The following is a 15,941-nucleotide window of genomic DNA, read 5'->3' on the forward strand; positions in this document are numbered from 1 at the left end:
TGGTTCTGGTTACAGAAGTCAGCATTTGAGAACAAGCATTTGAACCCCAAAGATCCTGGCTCCCCATCCTGTTATCTCTCTTCTGTTACTATAAAGTACTATTTCCAGTAAAAACAAAAACAAAAACCCCACAATATTTGTGGTTACGTGTTAAACAAGATGAATGGGGAAGCAAATGAATTGAACTGAGGGGGAGCTACTAAACTTCTGCCTTGTAGGAGTATGGTCTGAACTCCACTGTAGTGCAGTCCTTCGCAAACATCTACCTAAAAGCAATATATAGCAAATATTGACTTTTTAAATGGAAAATTGCTAGCAGATGTCACTTATCAAATGTTGACTTTCAACGGCAACTACTGAATCTTTGTCAGTTGTTCAATAAAGGTATCACATTAGATACTTTGCTGACTTTTGCCTCAAGGACCAGGCTGCATGCACGGCCATACATATCATGTACAAAAACCATGCGTAAGTATCACACCACCAAGTACCAATAGGAGGGAGAATCTACTGCAGACATGTGGCTCAGACATGGCTGGGAGTTTCAGCATCCCTCCCCACACTGAATTCACTCATTGCAACCTAACTGCATGTGAAAAATCTCTGCTTAGGAATTCCAGCTCTTATAATTAAGCTTATGGACAAAATGTCCTTTTCTCCCCTTTAATGAAATTACTATTTATTTCAAAACTATGATGAGTACTTATTTCATTATGGTATCCCGTGACAACTCATCATTCACTGAACTTCACTTTATGATACATGAGAAACTGCAGCACAAGCTTAGACAGTTCTATTTAAACTAGCCCCTGCAGTTGAAACAAATCATTCCAACAGCAGTATTGACTTATGGAAAGGGCCATTCAAAATCTGAAGACATAATATTCTTCAGTATTCACAGAGCTTAATATCTTCAAACAGAAATTACTCAAGCTGATGTATCTCATTATTACGGAGTCAAAGTTCCTCCCAAAAGGAGAAAAATGTAATAGAGAATAAGAGACTGTCGGGGCCCAGCATACTGAGAGATGAGAGCCTTACAGCCACAGGTGAGAGCAGAGATCAGTTCCTGTCCCTTTCTCCAACCCAGCAAGACTAGGAATGCTACAGAGGAAATACACTTTGTACCTCCTGTTTAAAATAGGGAAGTCCCTCCTCTCATTCGACAGTGCTCCTTCCGGCACCAATGAGCCAAGAACATTGCCCGAGCCCTCTAGGCTAAAAGGATGGTAGTTGTGATACAGAGTTTTAAAGTTGGAAGGAATGTAAAAATGCAGGGAGATAACATGTACTCCATAAAAGACTCCCCTGGCCTTTTTCCTCCCATGCCACTGGGAACAATGTCATACAAGACAAAAGGCCTGATCAGGAGATAAGTGGAACACCTGTAACACCTCTCAGGATCAGGCTCTGCATTTTGTAAGTACTAGTGGGACAAGTTTGGGACTTAAATTGCTCAAACTGGGGCTGGTGAGTGGCTAGGAGCCCAATCTGATATGCATGGGAGCCCTCTAGAAAATGAAAAGCTCTACCATTGGCCTAAGCAGCTCTCCAACAGCTTCAGATGATTTCAGAGGCAATATATTAAAAATATAAAAAGGAGATTAGGCCTTTCAGTGTCAGAGTGGAAATACCCCAATTCTGACTCAAGCTGGTAGATGCTGAGCATGCGGTATATGAGAAATATGCCATCTGCAGTATATGTAATACTTCTTGGTGCGTCTGGAGCCCCTATACGTTGTACGCTGACCTTTCACATAGGAAACAACAGCGTGGAATCTGTGTAAAATGAAGCATGTGTCGCAGTCAAGCATTGCAAGCCACATGCACGACATGAGGGACGTAGGATTGCCATCACTGGTCTCCTATATTCCCAGTCTACCAGAGCACACAGCTGCCTGGAGTTAGCCTTAAAGAAAACCAGTTTGTACTTTATACCTCATGCTTATCACTGCCCCACCACTAACCAGAGTCAAGCCACTGAACTAATTTCCAACTCTGGTTGGTATTATTTCCTTTCCTTCTGTTAATATATATCAGGAAATAGGTATAATGGCCATGCCTCATACATAATTAAGAAAGATGGCAGTGGTACTGTGTAATATATATATAGCATCCCCCACACCTGAAATAAGTCAGTCAGTATCATGTGTAAGCCATTAAAATGGAGGAGAGATGAAAGTAGCTGCTTGTGATACAGTACAGGAAAAGTCCTCCATTATGAAGACTTAGATACTCAGCATTAACACCCATGTGTATTTTGCTGTGGGACCACCACATCAAGTGGCTTTCATCTACATACCTACAAAAACTCGGTGCCCAAACTACATGCTGTTGTTACAGAATAGCTTCAGGGAGAGAAAGATGCTGTTTAGAATTTCCCCTCATTTTCTATCTAAGACCCTCGTATGGGCTCTCATCATCCTAGCATTTAAGTGCCTCGCAATATTGAGTATATTTATCTTCACAACTCTCTGAGGTAGAGAAGCACTATCACCTCCATATTACAGATGGGGAACTGAGGCAGAGAGAGACTAAGTGACTTGCCAAGGACCACACAGGAAGTCTGTGGCAGAGCAGGAATTGAACTCGTCTCCCGCACAGCTCAGGCTAGCACTCTAACCACTGGGCCATCCTTCCATTACGTTCTTACAAGTCATCTTTGCTTGGTCCATGAACACCTTTTGTTCCCTCTGGGCCTAAAAGCCAAGAGGATGATTTGACTGCACATACTGTTACCCACACATCTGTCTCCTTATCGGTTATTAACAGCTTAGAAATAATATGAGAAAGCCAAAAATACAACCATAGTGCATAAGCACTAAGACACGTGAACAAAACCTCTCCCTATGACATAATTTAGTGTGTTATGTAAAGAGAAACACTAACAAAATATCTCCACTTATTACATGATCATTCACTGTATATACAAGCCTGCATGGGGAGGTCGAGCCACTAACAGGGTAACAATCTAAGCTGCTTTTTAGTAAGTGGCTCAAGAAATATCTTGTGATTAAAGCAGAGGACTGATAATCAGAAGGTCTTGCTTCTACTACTTCTTCTGACACAGATTTCCGGGGGAGGGGAGGAATATCTGTGCTTCAGTTTCCTCATCTGTAAAACAGGGATAAAACTCTTTCTACCTGACAGGGTGCTTGCGAGTTTAAGTTAGCTGGACCAGATCCTCAGCCCCGTCAAACAGCTGAAGCAGAGCAAACATAGTCAATGCTGACCTAAGTGGCCAGGTGAGGATCCCTCTTGCATAGCAGAATCCTGTAGGAGTAGGGATCCAGGATAGCCAGCACTAAACTACCCCCCTCACAGCCTCCAGCCCAGGGGCAGGCCGAGGTCAGCCACAGGCAGCGAGGGCCCATTCCTGTCTGAGAAGCCTTCAGATACGACAGCGACTTGTCAGTAGAATTTACATGAAGATTTTTTTCTCCCAAGAACTTTCATACTCCTCCATGCTGAAAAGGACAAGACCAAGGCCTCATTAACATCCCAACTGTGAGAACACCACAAATGCAAGCACAGGATTGATAAGCAAACAGCCCATGTGGTATTTGCAACCAACACCCCCTTACGATATATTGAGCTTCCACAGGTTAAACAAGCTGAACTGTTTCGGCCAGGCTGTTCTCCATCAGAGCCTGCAGTCTGACGTCAATGGGTCTTGTGCTCCTGAGTCACTTAGGTGCCTAAGACTGAGCTAAGAAGCTAACTGTAGGTTGTTTTTGAACATTTTGATCTGTGTGCGTAAAAAAGTTTCACAATAACTTTAACATATTGACAATGTAAATAACTTTTCACGGTTTACACAGAAGCAAATTTTTTTCTGAAGTGACAGATTTTATGCCACTAGGAGAAATTTGCTTAACAAAAACCCAATTTTAGCCCTTTGAAATCAATGGGAACATTCATGTGGGTGAAGCCTCGTACCTGCTTGTGTGTTGACAGGATAACGCCTCAGTTTTCAAAATTTTGATTTTTGCTTACAGCAATTTTGTAAAATTCCAATACGATACCCACTGAGTAGTGGCACTTAAATTATAATTAGACATTGTAATAGCGTAAATTTTCCAATTAGTTTTCATGAAGCCTCAACCTGATTTAAGTCAATTACTAAAAAAAAAAAAAAAAAAAAAAAAAAAAACAACAACAAATGATTTAAGTCAATGATCAAAATGACCTTTAATTAATCACTCCATCTTGTTGTGCTCAGGGCATTCAGTGCTATTATGGTATTACTTTATTATGCGAAGAATGCTGAGGGTTAGAAATTATCTGAAGTCCTCCACCACACAATGGCACTGCCAATTACCTACCCTACTTCTCATCTCCCCACCCATCCCAGGATGTTCCCACTGCTCCTCTGCAAATTCGGCTCCCGTAGTTCTCACCCCTTCCGTCATACTGTCAAAGAAAAAACGGTTTATTACCGTTGCTCCCAGGCCATGTTCTTTGGCCACCAATGAGGCCACACGCAACCACACTGTTTGTGTGTCCCCAGGACTGGCTCTGCACGCAGATGTCTTATGAATGAGCACATTGCACGAGCATTATGTTTCCAGTGGCAAGAAGGATGGGCAAATTGCCAACAACTTGCTGTAACCTTTTTGTAATGCCACTTACTGGCTAATTTGAGGACATATGTTAGATACCTTCTTAGAAAAAGCTCTGCATTTCATCCTTCCAAATGGAGGAAAAATGAGAGAGAAAGAGAGAGAGAGAGACACACACAAGTAATGATAGAATTATGGCTGAAGAGTTTTTATTCTAAATTATTATAAGAACATACATAAGAATGGCCATACTGGGTGAGACCAAAGGTCCATCTGGTCCAGTATCCTGTCTTCTGACAGTGGCCAGGTGCCCCAGAGGGAATGAACAGAACAGATGATCAAATGATCCATCCCATCGCCCATTCCCAGCTTCAGCAAACAGAGGCTAGGGACACCATCCCTGCCCATCCTGGCTAATAGCCATTGATGGACCTGTCCTCCATGAACTTATCTAGTTCGTTTTTGAATCCAGTTATAGTCTTGGCCTTCACAACATCCTCTGGCAAGGAGTTCCACAGATTGACGGTATGTTATGTGAAAAAAATACTTCCGTTTGTTTTAAACTGAATTATTATTTGTACTACCCTAGCACCCAGAAGCCTCTGAGCACTGCTTGAAACATAAACAAACAAGACAGCCCTGGCCCCAGTGTGCTTACAGTCCAAGTCCCTGGTTTCAGGTACTTACAACTTTCAGAGAAGTTACTCTTTGCACCAAAGTTTGTTATGGTTGTTCTCAACCCAAAGGTAATGGGAACTCAACATGGTATGCACTCAGTTAATGTTTTTTACTCCTGTTAGAAAGCTTAGGAAATTAGATGCAAAAGAAATAAAAATAAAAAAATCCCTACACAAACTTAACATTATATAGTTGAGAGTTTAAACAAAAAAGAGCCAGAAAATTCAAGCGTACAATAGCTGCTAACATAATAAATCCAACCACACTGCAACTTGTATGTACATTGTAACTTAACTCTCCTTTTTGAATCCTGCCATTGGCTTCTCATCCGATTATACCAAACTCAAATTTAAGCTTCTGGTCACCACTCTCAAAGTTCTGTCTCTCCCTTCTTATCCTTCCTGTCAAACACTGTCTTGCCTCCCCCGCCTCTCCCCTTCCCCATTCCCAACCTTGTTCACTCATTTTGTCAGATTTTCACAAAATCTGTGCCACACACCTCCTTTCATGCATAGTTTGACCTCCCTGAGGTCACCTGTAAGGCACCTAACCCTGCCCGCATTTACATGTCTCTCAAAAGCCCCAGCTCTCGCACGCTGCCTATAGTAAATCTTGTTGATTTGTATATAAATTGTCTATTGTTATTCTCCTTCCCCCTGACCTATGGCTTTAGAGTGTGAGCTTCTTGGAGCAGGAACTGTCACCAAGTGCCTGGCATGCAGTGGGCACTATTGCACATAAATAATAGCACAAACACACACCAGTATAAATATTAAGATAACTAAATACTGGTCTCGTCTTTGACCCAAAAAATTAGTACAGTAGTAGCTCCTGGAAGTGATGGTGGGGAACCTGCACCCTTTGCTCATCCAACAACTGTGAAAGTGTTCAGATTTGCCTTCCCCCAGACATGTTACCCATCTCTGAAATGATCCACTGCCCCCTTTTCATTATAATAATTTCTAATCAGTTTTGTGGCATGGCAAAAATCCAGCATAACCATTAAAAACACACACATAGAAACCACACACACACAAATCTAGCCTCTTCATTTAAAATAAATAACTCATGTATGTAATGCAGATACACAATCTGGTGAGATCCGGGCCAGATGAATATCCCCTCGGCTCTCCAGCACTTACCTGATGTTGATTTTTCATAAGGGGTGCTACTATCTCACTCCCCTTTTCCTCTGGAAAGAGGAAATTTCACTGTCCTCTCAAAGAAGTCAAGGAAAGGGGAGCAGCAGGGAAACCTTCATTCCTCTCCCTTGGAGGCAGAAGGATGTCATTGCAGGGCCAGAGGGAGCCCTTGGGAGCTTTCTCTGTCCCATCCCTGCTCCTCCCATGAGCTTGGGAAAGCAGTAGGAGATCTTCCCAGCTTCTCCACTTCAGAACATGAGTCCAATTGGTGCATGGGGAGGGAAAAAAAAGACCATCAGAGGAGAAAAGCATCGGAGCTACTGGTTAGAGTTCTAACTCTCCATGTGACCTGGAACACAGTACTCGCTACAGACCCCCCTTACCAGAACCTGAAGGAACCCGTTTGCCTGAATAAGAGCAGTAAGGATTTATACTACATTTATAAATGGGGCAGATAGTGCTTGCTTCCTGCTCTTACTCTCAGGCAAAAGCAGGACCCTCGGAGGCCAGGATTCTCAGGCAAAGCCAAAGAGAGTCCTGCACCCAGAAAAAGAGAGGGAAGGAGAAATCAACAAGCATTTAAAGAAGAGCGGCTGCGTGAGCTTGAATTGCAGGTGATGAGAGAACGTGGGTGCGTGCAGGTGAATCACCCAACATGCGTGTACGCCCTGGATAAAGGGGGTATGTTGACCATGATGGGCATAAATCATCAATATACACAGGAATATTAATGAGTGAGTGTGCAAAAAAGGACAAATGCTCTGGAAAAACTGTAACTTTTGAATTTTCTGCACTGTGTAATTAAATCCCTAGCAGGATTTGTGTGGGTAACCACTTATTCTTGGACAACTATGATGCCGCCCCTACAGAATAATAAAATGTATGAAGTAACAAAGTTTAATCCATACGTTACCGTCCAAGAAATCCAATATTTGCCCTGAGCAAGAAGGCAGTTCATCTAATTTTTAATTAGCTACTGGAGATTGTGATTTAGGAGAGTGGATTTTCTAAGTTAGGGATGCCACATGTGCCATTATGTCAAGCCCCTCAATCTAAAAGTCTGAAAGATAAGAAGCACTTTTTCCTGAGAACAAACTAAAATATTGGAGAGTGAGGAAAATTTTAAATTTAAAAGTTTAAGCAAACATAATTTTCTCAGTTTCAAAGTTAAAAAAAATTGCGCTTGGGAAAGAGGAAAGGGGACTACTGCTACTTTATGTTTTTTCTGCCATTGCAAGCCAATTTCCAACCTGCTTTCAGTACTGATTTAACAGTCTATACATCAGCTTCGTGCTTTTACCCTCCAGAGTCATCATAGCAAGATGACCCTGGCTATCAGTAGCCTTAGATACGTCAAGTCTATTTAGAAACTATACCTTCAAATAGGTTACTCATCATGGTGAAAAGCACTGCTTACCTTTCACATTTTCAGACTACTGGGTCCAGCAAAATAGCTGATGTAGTCCTTTAAGAACTAATAGGAGATGTGTCTTATCTCTATAGTATTCCTGAGTTGGATTTGTGCAGCATGTAAATTACAACACAAATGCACCAAATATTGCCTTTTCCCTGTCTACATTCATTTTTTTAAATATATATTTTGGTGCCTAACCTGAACATACATGTATTCTTCTGGTATGTGAAGCCAGGGGGCCTAATTGCGATTTCACATACTCCTGTATAAGTCAGGAGACATTCCACTGAAATCAGTGATGCTTCTCCAGTGTAAATGGTATCAGAAGAGAAATGTTTATGGCTACAGAACAGTCTCAAAATGTCACCCCAACTCAGAGTGTATTTAAGATGGAAAAGAGCAAATGGATGAGGAACACAAAAAATAGAAAGCAGAAAGAGGTGAAAAGATGTGAGGTGGGTGGTCTACTGGACAGGGTACTAGGGTGGGGCTCTGGACCCATCTTCTATTCCTTGCTATCCTCCTCACCTGCTTTGTGCCACCTTGGGCAAGTCATTACACCTCACTCTGCTTCTGTTTCCCCTCCCATCCTTTGTTTATCTTGTCTGTTTAAGTTGTAGGCTCTTTGGAGCAGGGACAGCTACTATGTTTTTGTATAGTGCCTAGCAAAACGTGATCCCAATCCTGACTTCAGCACCTAAGTGCTAATGTAACTCAATAATTGATAATACTAATAATGGTACTGAGGTAAAAGGAGAAAGAATGAGGAAAGGAACAAAAGGGATCAAGAGGAGAGAGAGAAGAGGAAATGGAAGAGATACGAGACAGAAAAAGAGAAGGAGAAGGAGTAAACACAGGGGTAAATATGCACATCTTCTATTTTATTTCAAGAAAAATACAATGCATATTCCTTACCACAGTGTTAGTGCTTTATTTTCCCCAAAGTTTAAACAAACTAAAAACTTCCCCAAAGTTTCTAGTATATATAGGAAAATGCAACAAATTCAAATTTTAATTTTGATAAGGAAAATTCCAAGTTCACAAGAAATTTGATGTCAGAATTAATGCTCTTTAACCTCACTGTTAATGGTCGAATGGTTTACAAGACAGAAACAATGGTGTAATTACAATTTCCTCTCCACTTAGAAGCTTCACATTTTATGTGACTTTATGAAAAGTAACATCTTCGTTATTTCTTGAGATTCTGGCTTTATGTTATTGAATCTAAAAAAAGTTTGTTCTGGCTCAAGTTAGGATTTCTTTATCCCTGTTTTTCACTTCTATGTTCTTACAACTATCCTTGAACTGATTCCCACAGCAGTGCCAAAGAAAAGTAGTGAAGGCCACAGGGTCATAATAAGTTTCCTTAACTACAGGCAATATTTTGGAGAATCAGGAACCTATTTGTAAAATGTGCTAACTCTGACTCCCGTGGTCTTTTGGGAACACAACCTGACCAGAAGACAAAATACAGCTTCTAAAATGCAGATGAACACTAAAGGCCCCACTCTGACCCTCACTGGCTCTGTTTAATAACAAACAATCAAATGCTGAAGATTACAAACATTTTCTCAGTTTTACCATAGAAAGGATTTTGGCTGGGGTGGAGAAAAGGGGAACACTGCTGATTTTGTGTGTTTCAATGCAGTGAAAAATGCAGGTCCATGGGAACCACCAGAACAGACTGGGGTGTGGCTCACTCCAATCTGCATTCCCTCTGAAATGTCAACATGAACCATATTATTAATTTTCCAAGTTGGTGACCTTTACTGATGCATGCATCATGAATCTGGCATTTTGAACAGTTTCTGTTCATACAAAAACAAGCTTTGTAAGCCCCCAACATACCAAAACTCAGTACTTGCACTCCTCACATGTGTCATGAAGTAGGTTCTTCATAAAGCTGCGGACTTGGACTTTGTTATACATGAATTCGAGGGGAGTTAAGAATTACAGTATAGATCACTAAGGCAGGCAAGTTTCCTCACAAGAAAAGATTCAGAGTACCTTATCTTGCTTGAATAAATGTTTTGGAGTATCTGGTTAAGGGTCATAACACTCTGGAGATTTTAAACAAGTTTTCTTATTTTAATCAAGTAATTGTCATTTCAGTTGCAAAACACAAAGTCCCAACATTAACGGTTAACAGCTCCCATTTACTGTCCCATATCATCTCATACAGATCACCAATACTTAATGTTTCATACATGCTACAGAGGAAGGCTGTCAATTTGTTACTTCTTTCTCCCCAGGTACTTAATGTGATTGATGGTCTAGTTACTTGTTTTGCTAATCCCAGAACAGGTGGACCTTTGAGGCAAGGAGAGGCTAACACACTTTACAGATTCTACAGAGATCAATACCAACTCTCTCCACCCCACCCTCTAAAATAGTTAAGGTCACAATTTCTCTTTCAAATTTACTTTGGGTACATCACATCCTGGTATACTGGAACTTTCCATACACCTGAGTTACTTCAAAGCATGAGCATGAGTATGGAACCATGAGCTGGAAGTGAAGGAATACACAGCATTAAGGCAATAGGAACCAATGTCATGCCAGCATGTCATCTGAAAAACAAGTGATCTTCTCTCTTAATTCTGCTGACAGACCCACTGAAATCACTTACAGGACAGCATGTTTGCCTTCCAGAAATCAGACTATCTAATAAATAAAGATTTAAAAAAACAAAAGCAAAAAATATGTATCATCTTTACATGTATTGTCTAAACTGAAGAGAATGCCTTTCTAAATTAACTATTTAGTAAGCCAATGTGAAATGCTACCAAGAAACAGCATCTTTTTCTTTTAACATGGATCTACAATTAGAAGAAAAATCAGCAATTTGTTGATTTTCATAAAATCACTTCCATGGCTTAACAGACTCACTACATTGCTAAATGGTAATTTTCTAATACTATGGAATCTTCCCATTTAATTATATAACATCCACTTGTTAGAGCCCAGGGTACTGTTTTTAACATTCCAGAGAACTACTGTGATGGTCTTGCACAAAAGACAAATATTGAATACAAACTGAAAACAAATGATTGCTTATTTGGTATGGAAAGTCAGAGGAAAACTGGGAATCGTTTTCTAATGTCTTACAGTAGGTTTATACACCAACACTTTAGAATGTTGACAGTGTAAAAGAATTCCAATTTAAATTCTCCCTCCGCCATGGTATTTCTCCTGTAAGTATATTATGAATATAAAAACAGAACACAAATATCCCTGCAATTATGATTTCTATTGAGACTCTAACATGAATCACTTTCAGCTCTCAAGTATTTCATAGGGGCAATTCAAAGTCAGATTTAAAGATTTCTATTAATTTCACTATAATCAATCTGAAGGAATTAATTCAAATATAATTACTGTACTTCCTCTATATAAAACATTATTAGACTTTAATCATTTTTTCTACAAGCACTTCTGTTTAGAAAAGTTAGGGTGTAAAACTAATCACCCTTCAAGTTGATGTGGAGGTTTTTAGAGACAACAAAGCAAAAATTAAAAACAAAAAAAGAAGAATTAAGCAAAAAGTTGCCTGTTCCATCAGCTTGTTTTGCCAAAGCTAGCACTTTACTACCTGCCAAATTCTGTTTTGCTTAAGCAGGCAAAAAATTCTCACATACTTAAATGGAAACTTTATTCAAATAAGGACTGCAGATTTTACTCAATAATCCTGTCTATCTTGAAAGAAGATGGTGAAACTCTAAAGTCTACATACTCTCTTCACACAGCCACTATACTTACTTCCTATTTTGTATCCTTGTTTACTGTGCCTCATTATTTCAGATCAAATTGTGTGACTAAGCAGTGCTGTCAAATAAAAATTTCACAAAATGTTTGAGCTAAAAGTGGCATTTGCTTTTGTTTCCCATGCAGATACTATTTTGTAACTAAGAGCTGTAGTTCCTCCAGTATCCTGAAATGTATGCATTCTTGTTTAACGAACAAACAAGAGGACAGTATCAGTACAGAGTGGGAGAACCTCTAAAAACAATCTAGTTTGCATAATTAATGTTAATTACAATAATATCGCAATCAGTGACACAAAAGCGTAGCAATGAATACAGTCATAAAAGGAAGTGAAAACATGAAACAAACATGAAATAATTGTCTTTCATCCTGAGCGTGTCCAATACAAGTTTCAGGAAATTTATAAAAAAAGTACATGAAATGCATCACGCAGGACACAACACCACTTCACTTGACAGGTTTTCTTCTTAACAGTCTGTTTAACACAGGTCTTCCTACTAAGACAGAAGTCAGTCAGAGGAGTAGCGTTGTGAACACTTCCTACAACATCAACTGCTCTAACAAAGACTATCGAAATGCTTTTTGCCCACTGAAATCAACAATAAAATTCTTCATGCCATATTGTAAAAAAGCACCCCTAACACTGCATTATCAACTTGCCTCCCGCAAGACCTTCAGTTTTCAAAATTCTCTCCAGCACAGAATTTCATTACAAGATACTGAATTTCACAACAATCTTTTTCTACCTTCCACAGCATCAAGAGAAACACCCAGAATACATACTTGCTTGCTTATTTCATTTGTAGCATAGGGATCATCTTAAACAGTTATTTCTGGTGTAATCATTTAATAGAATAACTTCACGCTTAGTTCTCAGAAAATTTTGCCATGACCCCAAGAAATATATCAGTAATCCAGTATATTCTTATTTCAAGGAAAAAAATAAATATTAAGGGCCTGATCCTGTCACCCTTACTCACACTGATTGGTATTTTAGCATGTGAGTAGTCACACCGGGATAAAAGGGACTACTCATGTAGTAAAATATCATTCAGTGTGAGTAACAGTAGCAGAACTGCCTCCGATGAGAGTTGGAATCACAGTTTGTCATGTAAGTATTTGGAGGCTTTTTGAAAACATTGGATCTCTTCCCATACAGATGTAAATGAAGAGTAACTCTATTAAAATTATTGGAGGTGCACTAGTATAAAAACTGGTTCCAGAGAGGTGAAACAGGCCTGTGTATAGGGCCCCACCAAATTCACAGCCATAAAAAACACATCACGGACCGTGAAATCTGGGCTCCCACCATGAAATCTGGTCTGTTGTGTGCTTTTACCCAATACTACACAGATTACATGGGGGAGACCAGCGTTTCTCAAATTGAGTGTCCTGACCCAAAAGGGAGTTGTGGGGGAGGGGGAGGTCACAAGGTTATTTTAGGGAGGTCGCAGTATTGCCACCCTTACTTCTGCGCTGCCTTCAGAGCTGGGCAGCTGGAGAGCGGCAGCTGTTGGCCAGGTGCCCAGCTCTGAAGGCAACACCCCGACAGCAGCAGCACAGAAGTAAGGGTGGCAATACCATACCGTGCCATCCTTACTTCTGCGCTGCTGCTGGCAGCGGCGTTGCCTTCAGAGCTGGGCTCTCGGCCAGCAGCCGCCGCTCTTCAGCTGTTCAGCTCTGAAGGCAGCGCAGAAGTAAGGATAGCTGTACCACAACCCCCCTTACAATAACCTTGTGACCACCCCACAACTCCTTTTTGGGTCAGGACCCCTACAATTACAACACCGTGAAATTTCAGATTTAAATAGCCTAAACCATGACATTTATGATTTTAAAAGTCCTATGGCCGTAAAATTGACCAAAATGGGCCATGAATTTGGTAGGGCCCTACCTATGTAATATTGACTCAACAGACCATATCTAAAAGGGCCCTATGAGAGCAACTGTAACACACATTGGGCAAATTCATGCTTACTGTAAGTACACGGGGTCTGACAGTGTTATGCAAGCAATGATTTTGGCTCATAATTGATATGTACAATAAAAAAAAATTAACAAAAAGTAGTTACCAAGCTCTGAATTTAGTATCTCAGCCATCTAAGTTTTTTCCTTTTTCAATATCATGGGTGACAACATATGAATTTCTCACCTGTCCAATTTTATTGTCTCTGGACAATGGCTGAAATCGCTGGGTTTCATTTCAGTAGTCACTGACTAACGAAATCATAGCTATCTTGATTTCTTCTCATTTACAAATATATATATTTTAAAGGAGTGTTGAACTTGGTGTACAAGAGCTTAGTCTGGCATTGATTTTAACAAAGTTTAGCGGAAATTTCTAGTGACTGTTTTTAGCCACGAGATAGAGACAAAATTGGAGTGTTGTAATAAAGGAGCATAAACATCCAAACACCACAAACACACAAAGCTGCTTTATTTACCTGATTTGAATGTTGTAAGTTATTAGTCTGCTATTTAAAATATTTTATAGATAGGTAAAGTACTGAGGCTTAGAAAGTATCTTCTGGAGATACACTGTAACTACTTGTTGGCGTTGGGACTTAGTTTTTCATTTTAGCAACTTTGGATATTATGGTTATACAAAACACAAATTAATGCTCCAGTCCCATTTTTTAATTATATATTTAAATGATCAATACAAACAAACCCCAGGTCAAACTATTTTACACTAATATTTTGAATCTGAGTTTAGTCCACCAAAAGGACATTCAAACGGAAAGCTAAAAATCCAATTGGATACACTCATTTCCCTGTGATTCAGTCATAAGGCTCATACATTCCATGTGTGTTGAAATATCTAGACAGATCAGAGTGTGGTAAGGATGCAGTGGTAGAACAAATGAATTTCCTTGTTTGTTGTGGGTTTAAAGACTTTACAACTACTTACTAGTTTCATTTTAATAAAAAGGACATACACACAACACAAAATTTCAAAGAGTTGAACTGCAGTATGATTTGGACAGTGAGCTATCTACTGCTCCATCAATATATATTTCAATATGAATTACTTTCAAAAGTTTGTGTATATATATATATATATATACACACACACACACACACACATACACACACTAACTTTTGAAAGTATATATATATTACATAGTTTTTTTTCCAATCTCAAAAAAAGAAATATTTTTATTTCAAAACAATGAATGTATCTATAGCCATTTCAGGTGGATTTGTACTGATCACAGGTACTTTATAAAAATTAAAAAAAAAAATCTAGACAGACAAGAGGGAAGTAAGGGAGAGGGAGTAAAATAAGAGAAGGAGAGAGAAAAAAGTATCATCTTTGATCCATGTCAGAGTTAACTTTAAAGAAATCAATTCAACTTTTAAACAGTTTGCAACAGATAAGTGACCCATTCAGCAAGTAGCAGTAGTAAAGGATAACGATCATATACCCTCTCTCCCACCCCCATTTTCTTTTTAATTCTAGATCTTTTATTGAATAAGCAAACAGCACATGCCAAGGCAGACCCCAAACCCCATATAAGACTTTTTCCCATTAAAAGAGGGTACCACTCAAAAACGTTAAGTCAGAAAGGCCATGTCTTGTACTCACCCTTTCCAGAAGAACTCAACAAATCTAGGCTCCAAGACAAGGGGGAAGGGAGGGATAAAATAAAGAAGGGAAAAGGAAGAGAGGAAGAAGAACAACCAAGGAATAGGACAGGGAGACAGACTGTAATAAATAGAAGCCCAGGTGCTGGAGTGGCTTTGCTCTATCCCATCACTTTGCAGCAGCCCCGGGCAGGAGGAGACTAGCTGGGGGGGGAAGTTGGTGCTGCAGCTGGCGGGGAGGATGTGACACTGTAACAAGTCCAGCCAGCCAGCCATGTATCAGAGGGGGAAGCGGCGGCAGCCCATGCACAGGGGCTGGGGCAGCGCAGGGAGCAGCAGAGGCAGCACCGCCTGCCTGCCCGCACACGGCATTTAATGGGATTGATGGGTTGTGCAGTGACTCACAGACTTTAGTTAGTCACAGGAGGGGGAAGAGCCCCGCCCACACTGCTCCAGGGAGCCTATGGCCAGGCCAGCCAGGCTGAGTAGCAGGGCTGCCAGCGAGTGCCCTGGCAGCTCTCACCCAAGGCGGGGGGGCGGCCCCTTCGCCCAATGAGTCTTCTGAGGACACTGCTGCGAAGGGAAGGGGGAGGAGGGGAGCCCTGTGGGGACCGAGCCTCTCCTGGTCTGGCAGCCTGGCCAATCCGCTGCGGGCCGCAATTTGATGGGCATGGCACAGCCGGCCAATCAGAGGTAAGGGGGAGGCAGAGGCGGCGGCATCGTCCCCCTCCTCCCTCTAAATTGGTCACGCAAAGACAGGGGAGGCTGGGAGCCTGACAAGGAGGGAGAGGG

The 15,941-nt window shown here is 40.6% G+C and overlaps 1 protein-coding gene across 3 annotated transcripts in view; it reads right to left on the reverse strand.

Annotated features, from left to right (window-relative positions):
- Window positions 1–15,540, reverse strand: part of SERTAD2 (SERTA domain containing 2) — a 101,631-nt gene extending 86,091 nt beyond the window's left edge. Inside the window, exons 1-2 of one of the 3 annotated variants that reach the window (XM_034764216.1) lie at window positions 15,151–15,540; window positions 6,383–6,628 (exon numbers count right to left, since the gene is read on the reverse strand). Coding sequence is in view for 1 of the 3 variants with exons in the window: in XM_034764213.1 (XP_034620104.1) it covers window positions 15,151–15,425 (275 nt within the window). In the remaining 2 variants the exon portion in view is untranslated. Of the gene's footprint in view, window positions 1–6,382; window positions 8,845–15,150 lie in introns of those variants that run through there. The other 2 variants (XM_034764213.1, XM_034764215.1) reach the window with 2 other exon arrangements.
- Window positions 15,541–15,941: the final 401 nt, after the last annotated feature.

This window comes from Trachemys scripta, chromosome 3 (assembly GCF_013100865.1).
Source record: "Trachemys scripta elegans isolate TJP31775 chromosome 3, CAS_Tse_1.0, whole genome shotgun sequence".
Classification (NCBI taxonomy): domain Eukaryota; kingdom Metazoa; phylum Chordata; order Testudines; family Emydidae; genus Trachemys; species Trachemys scripta.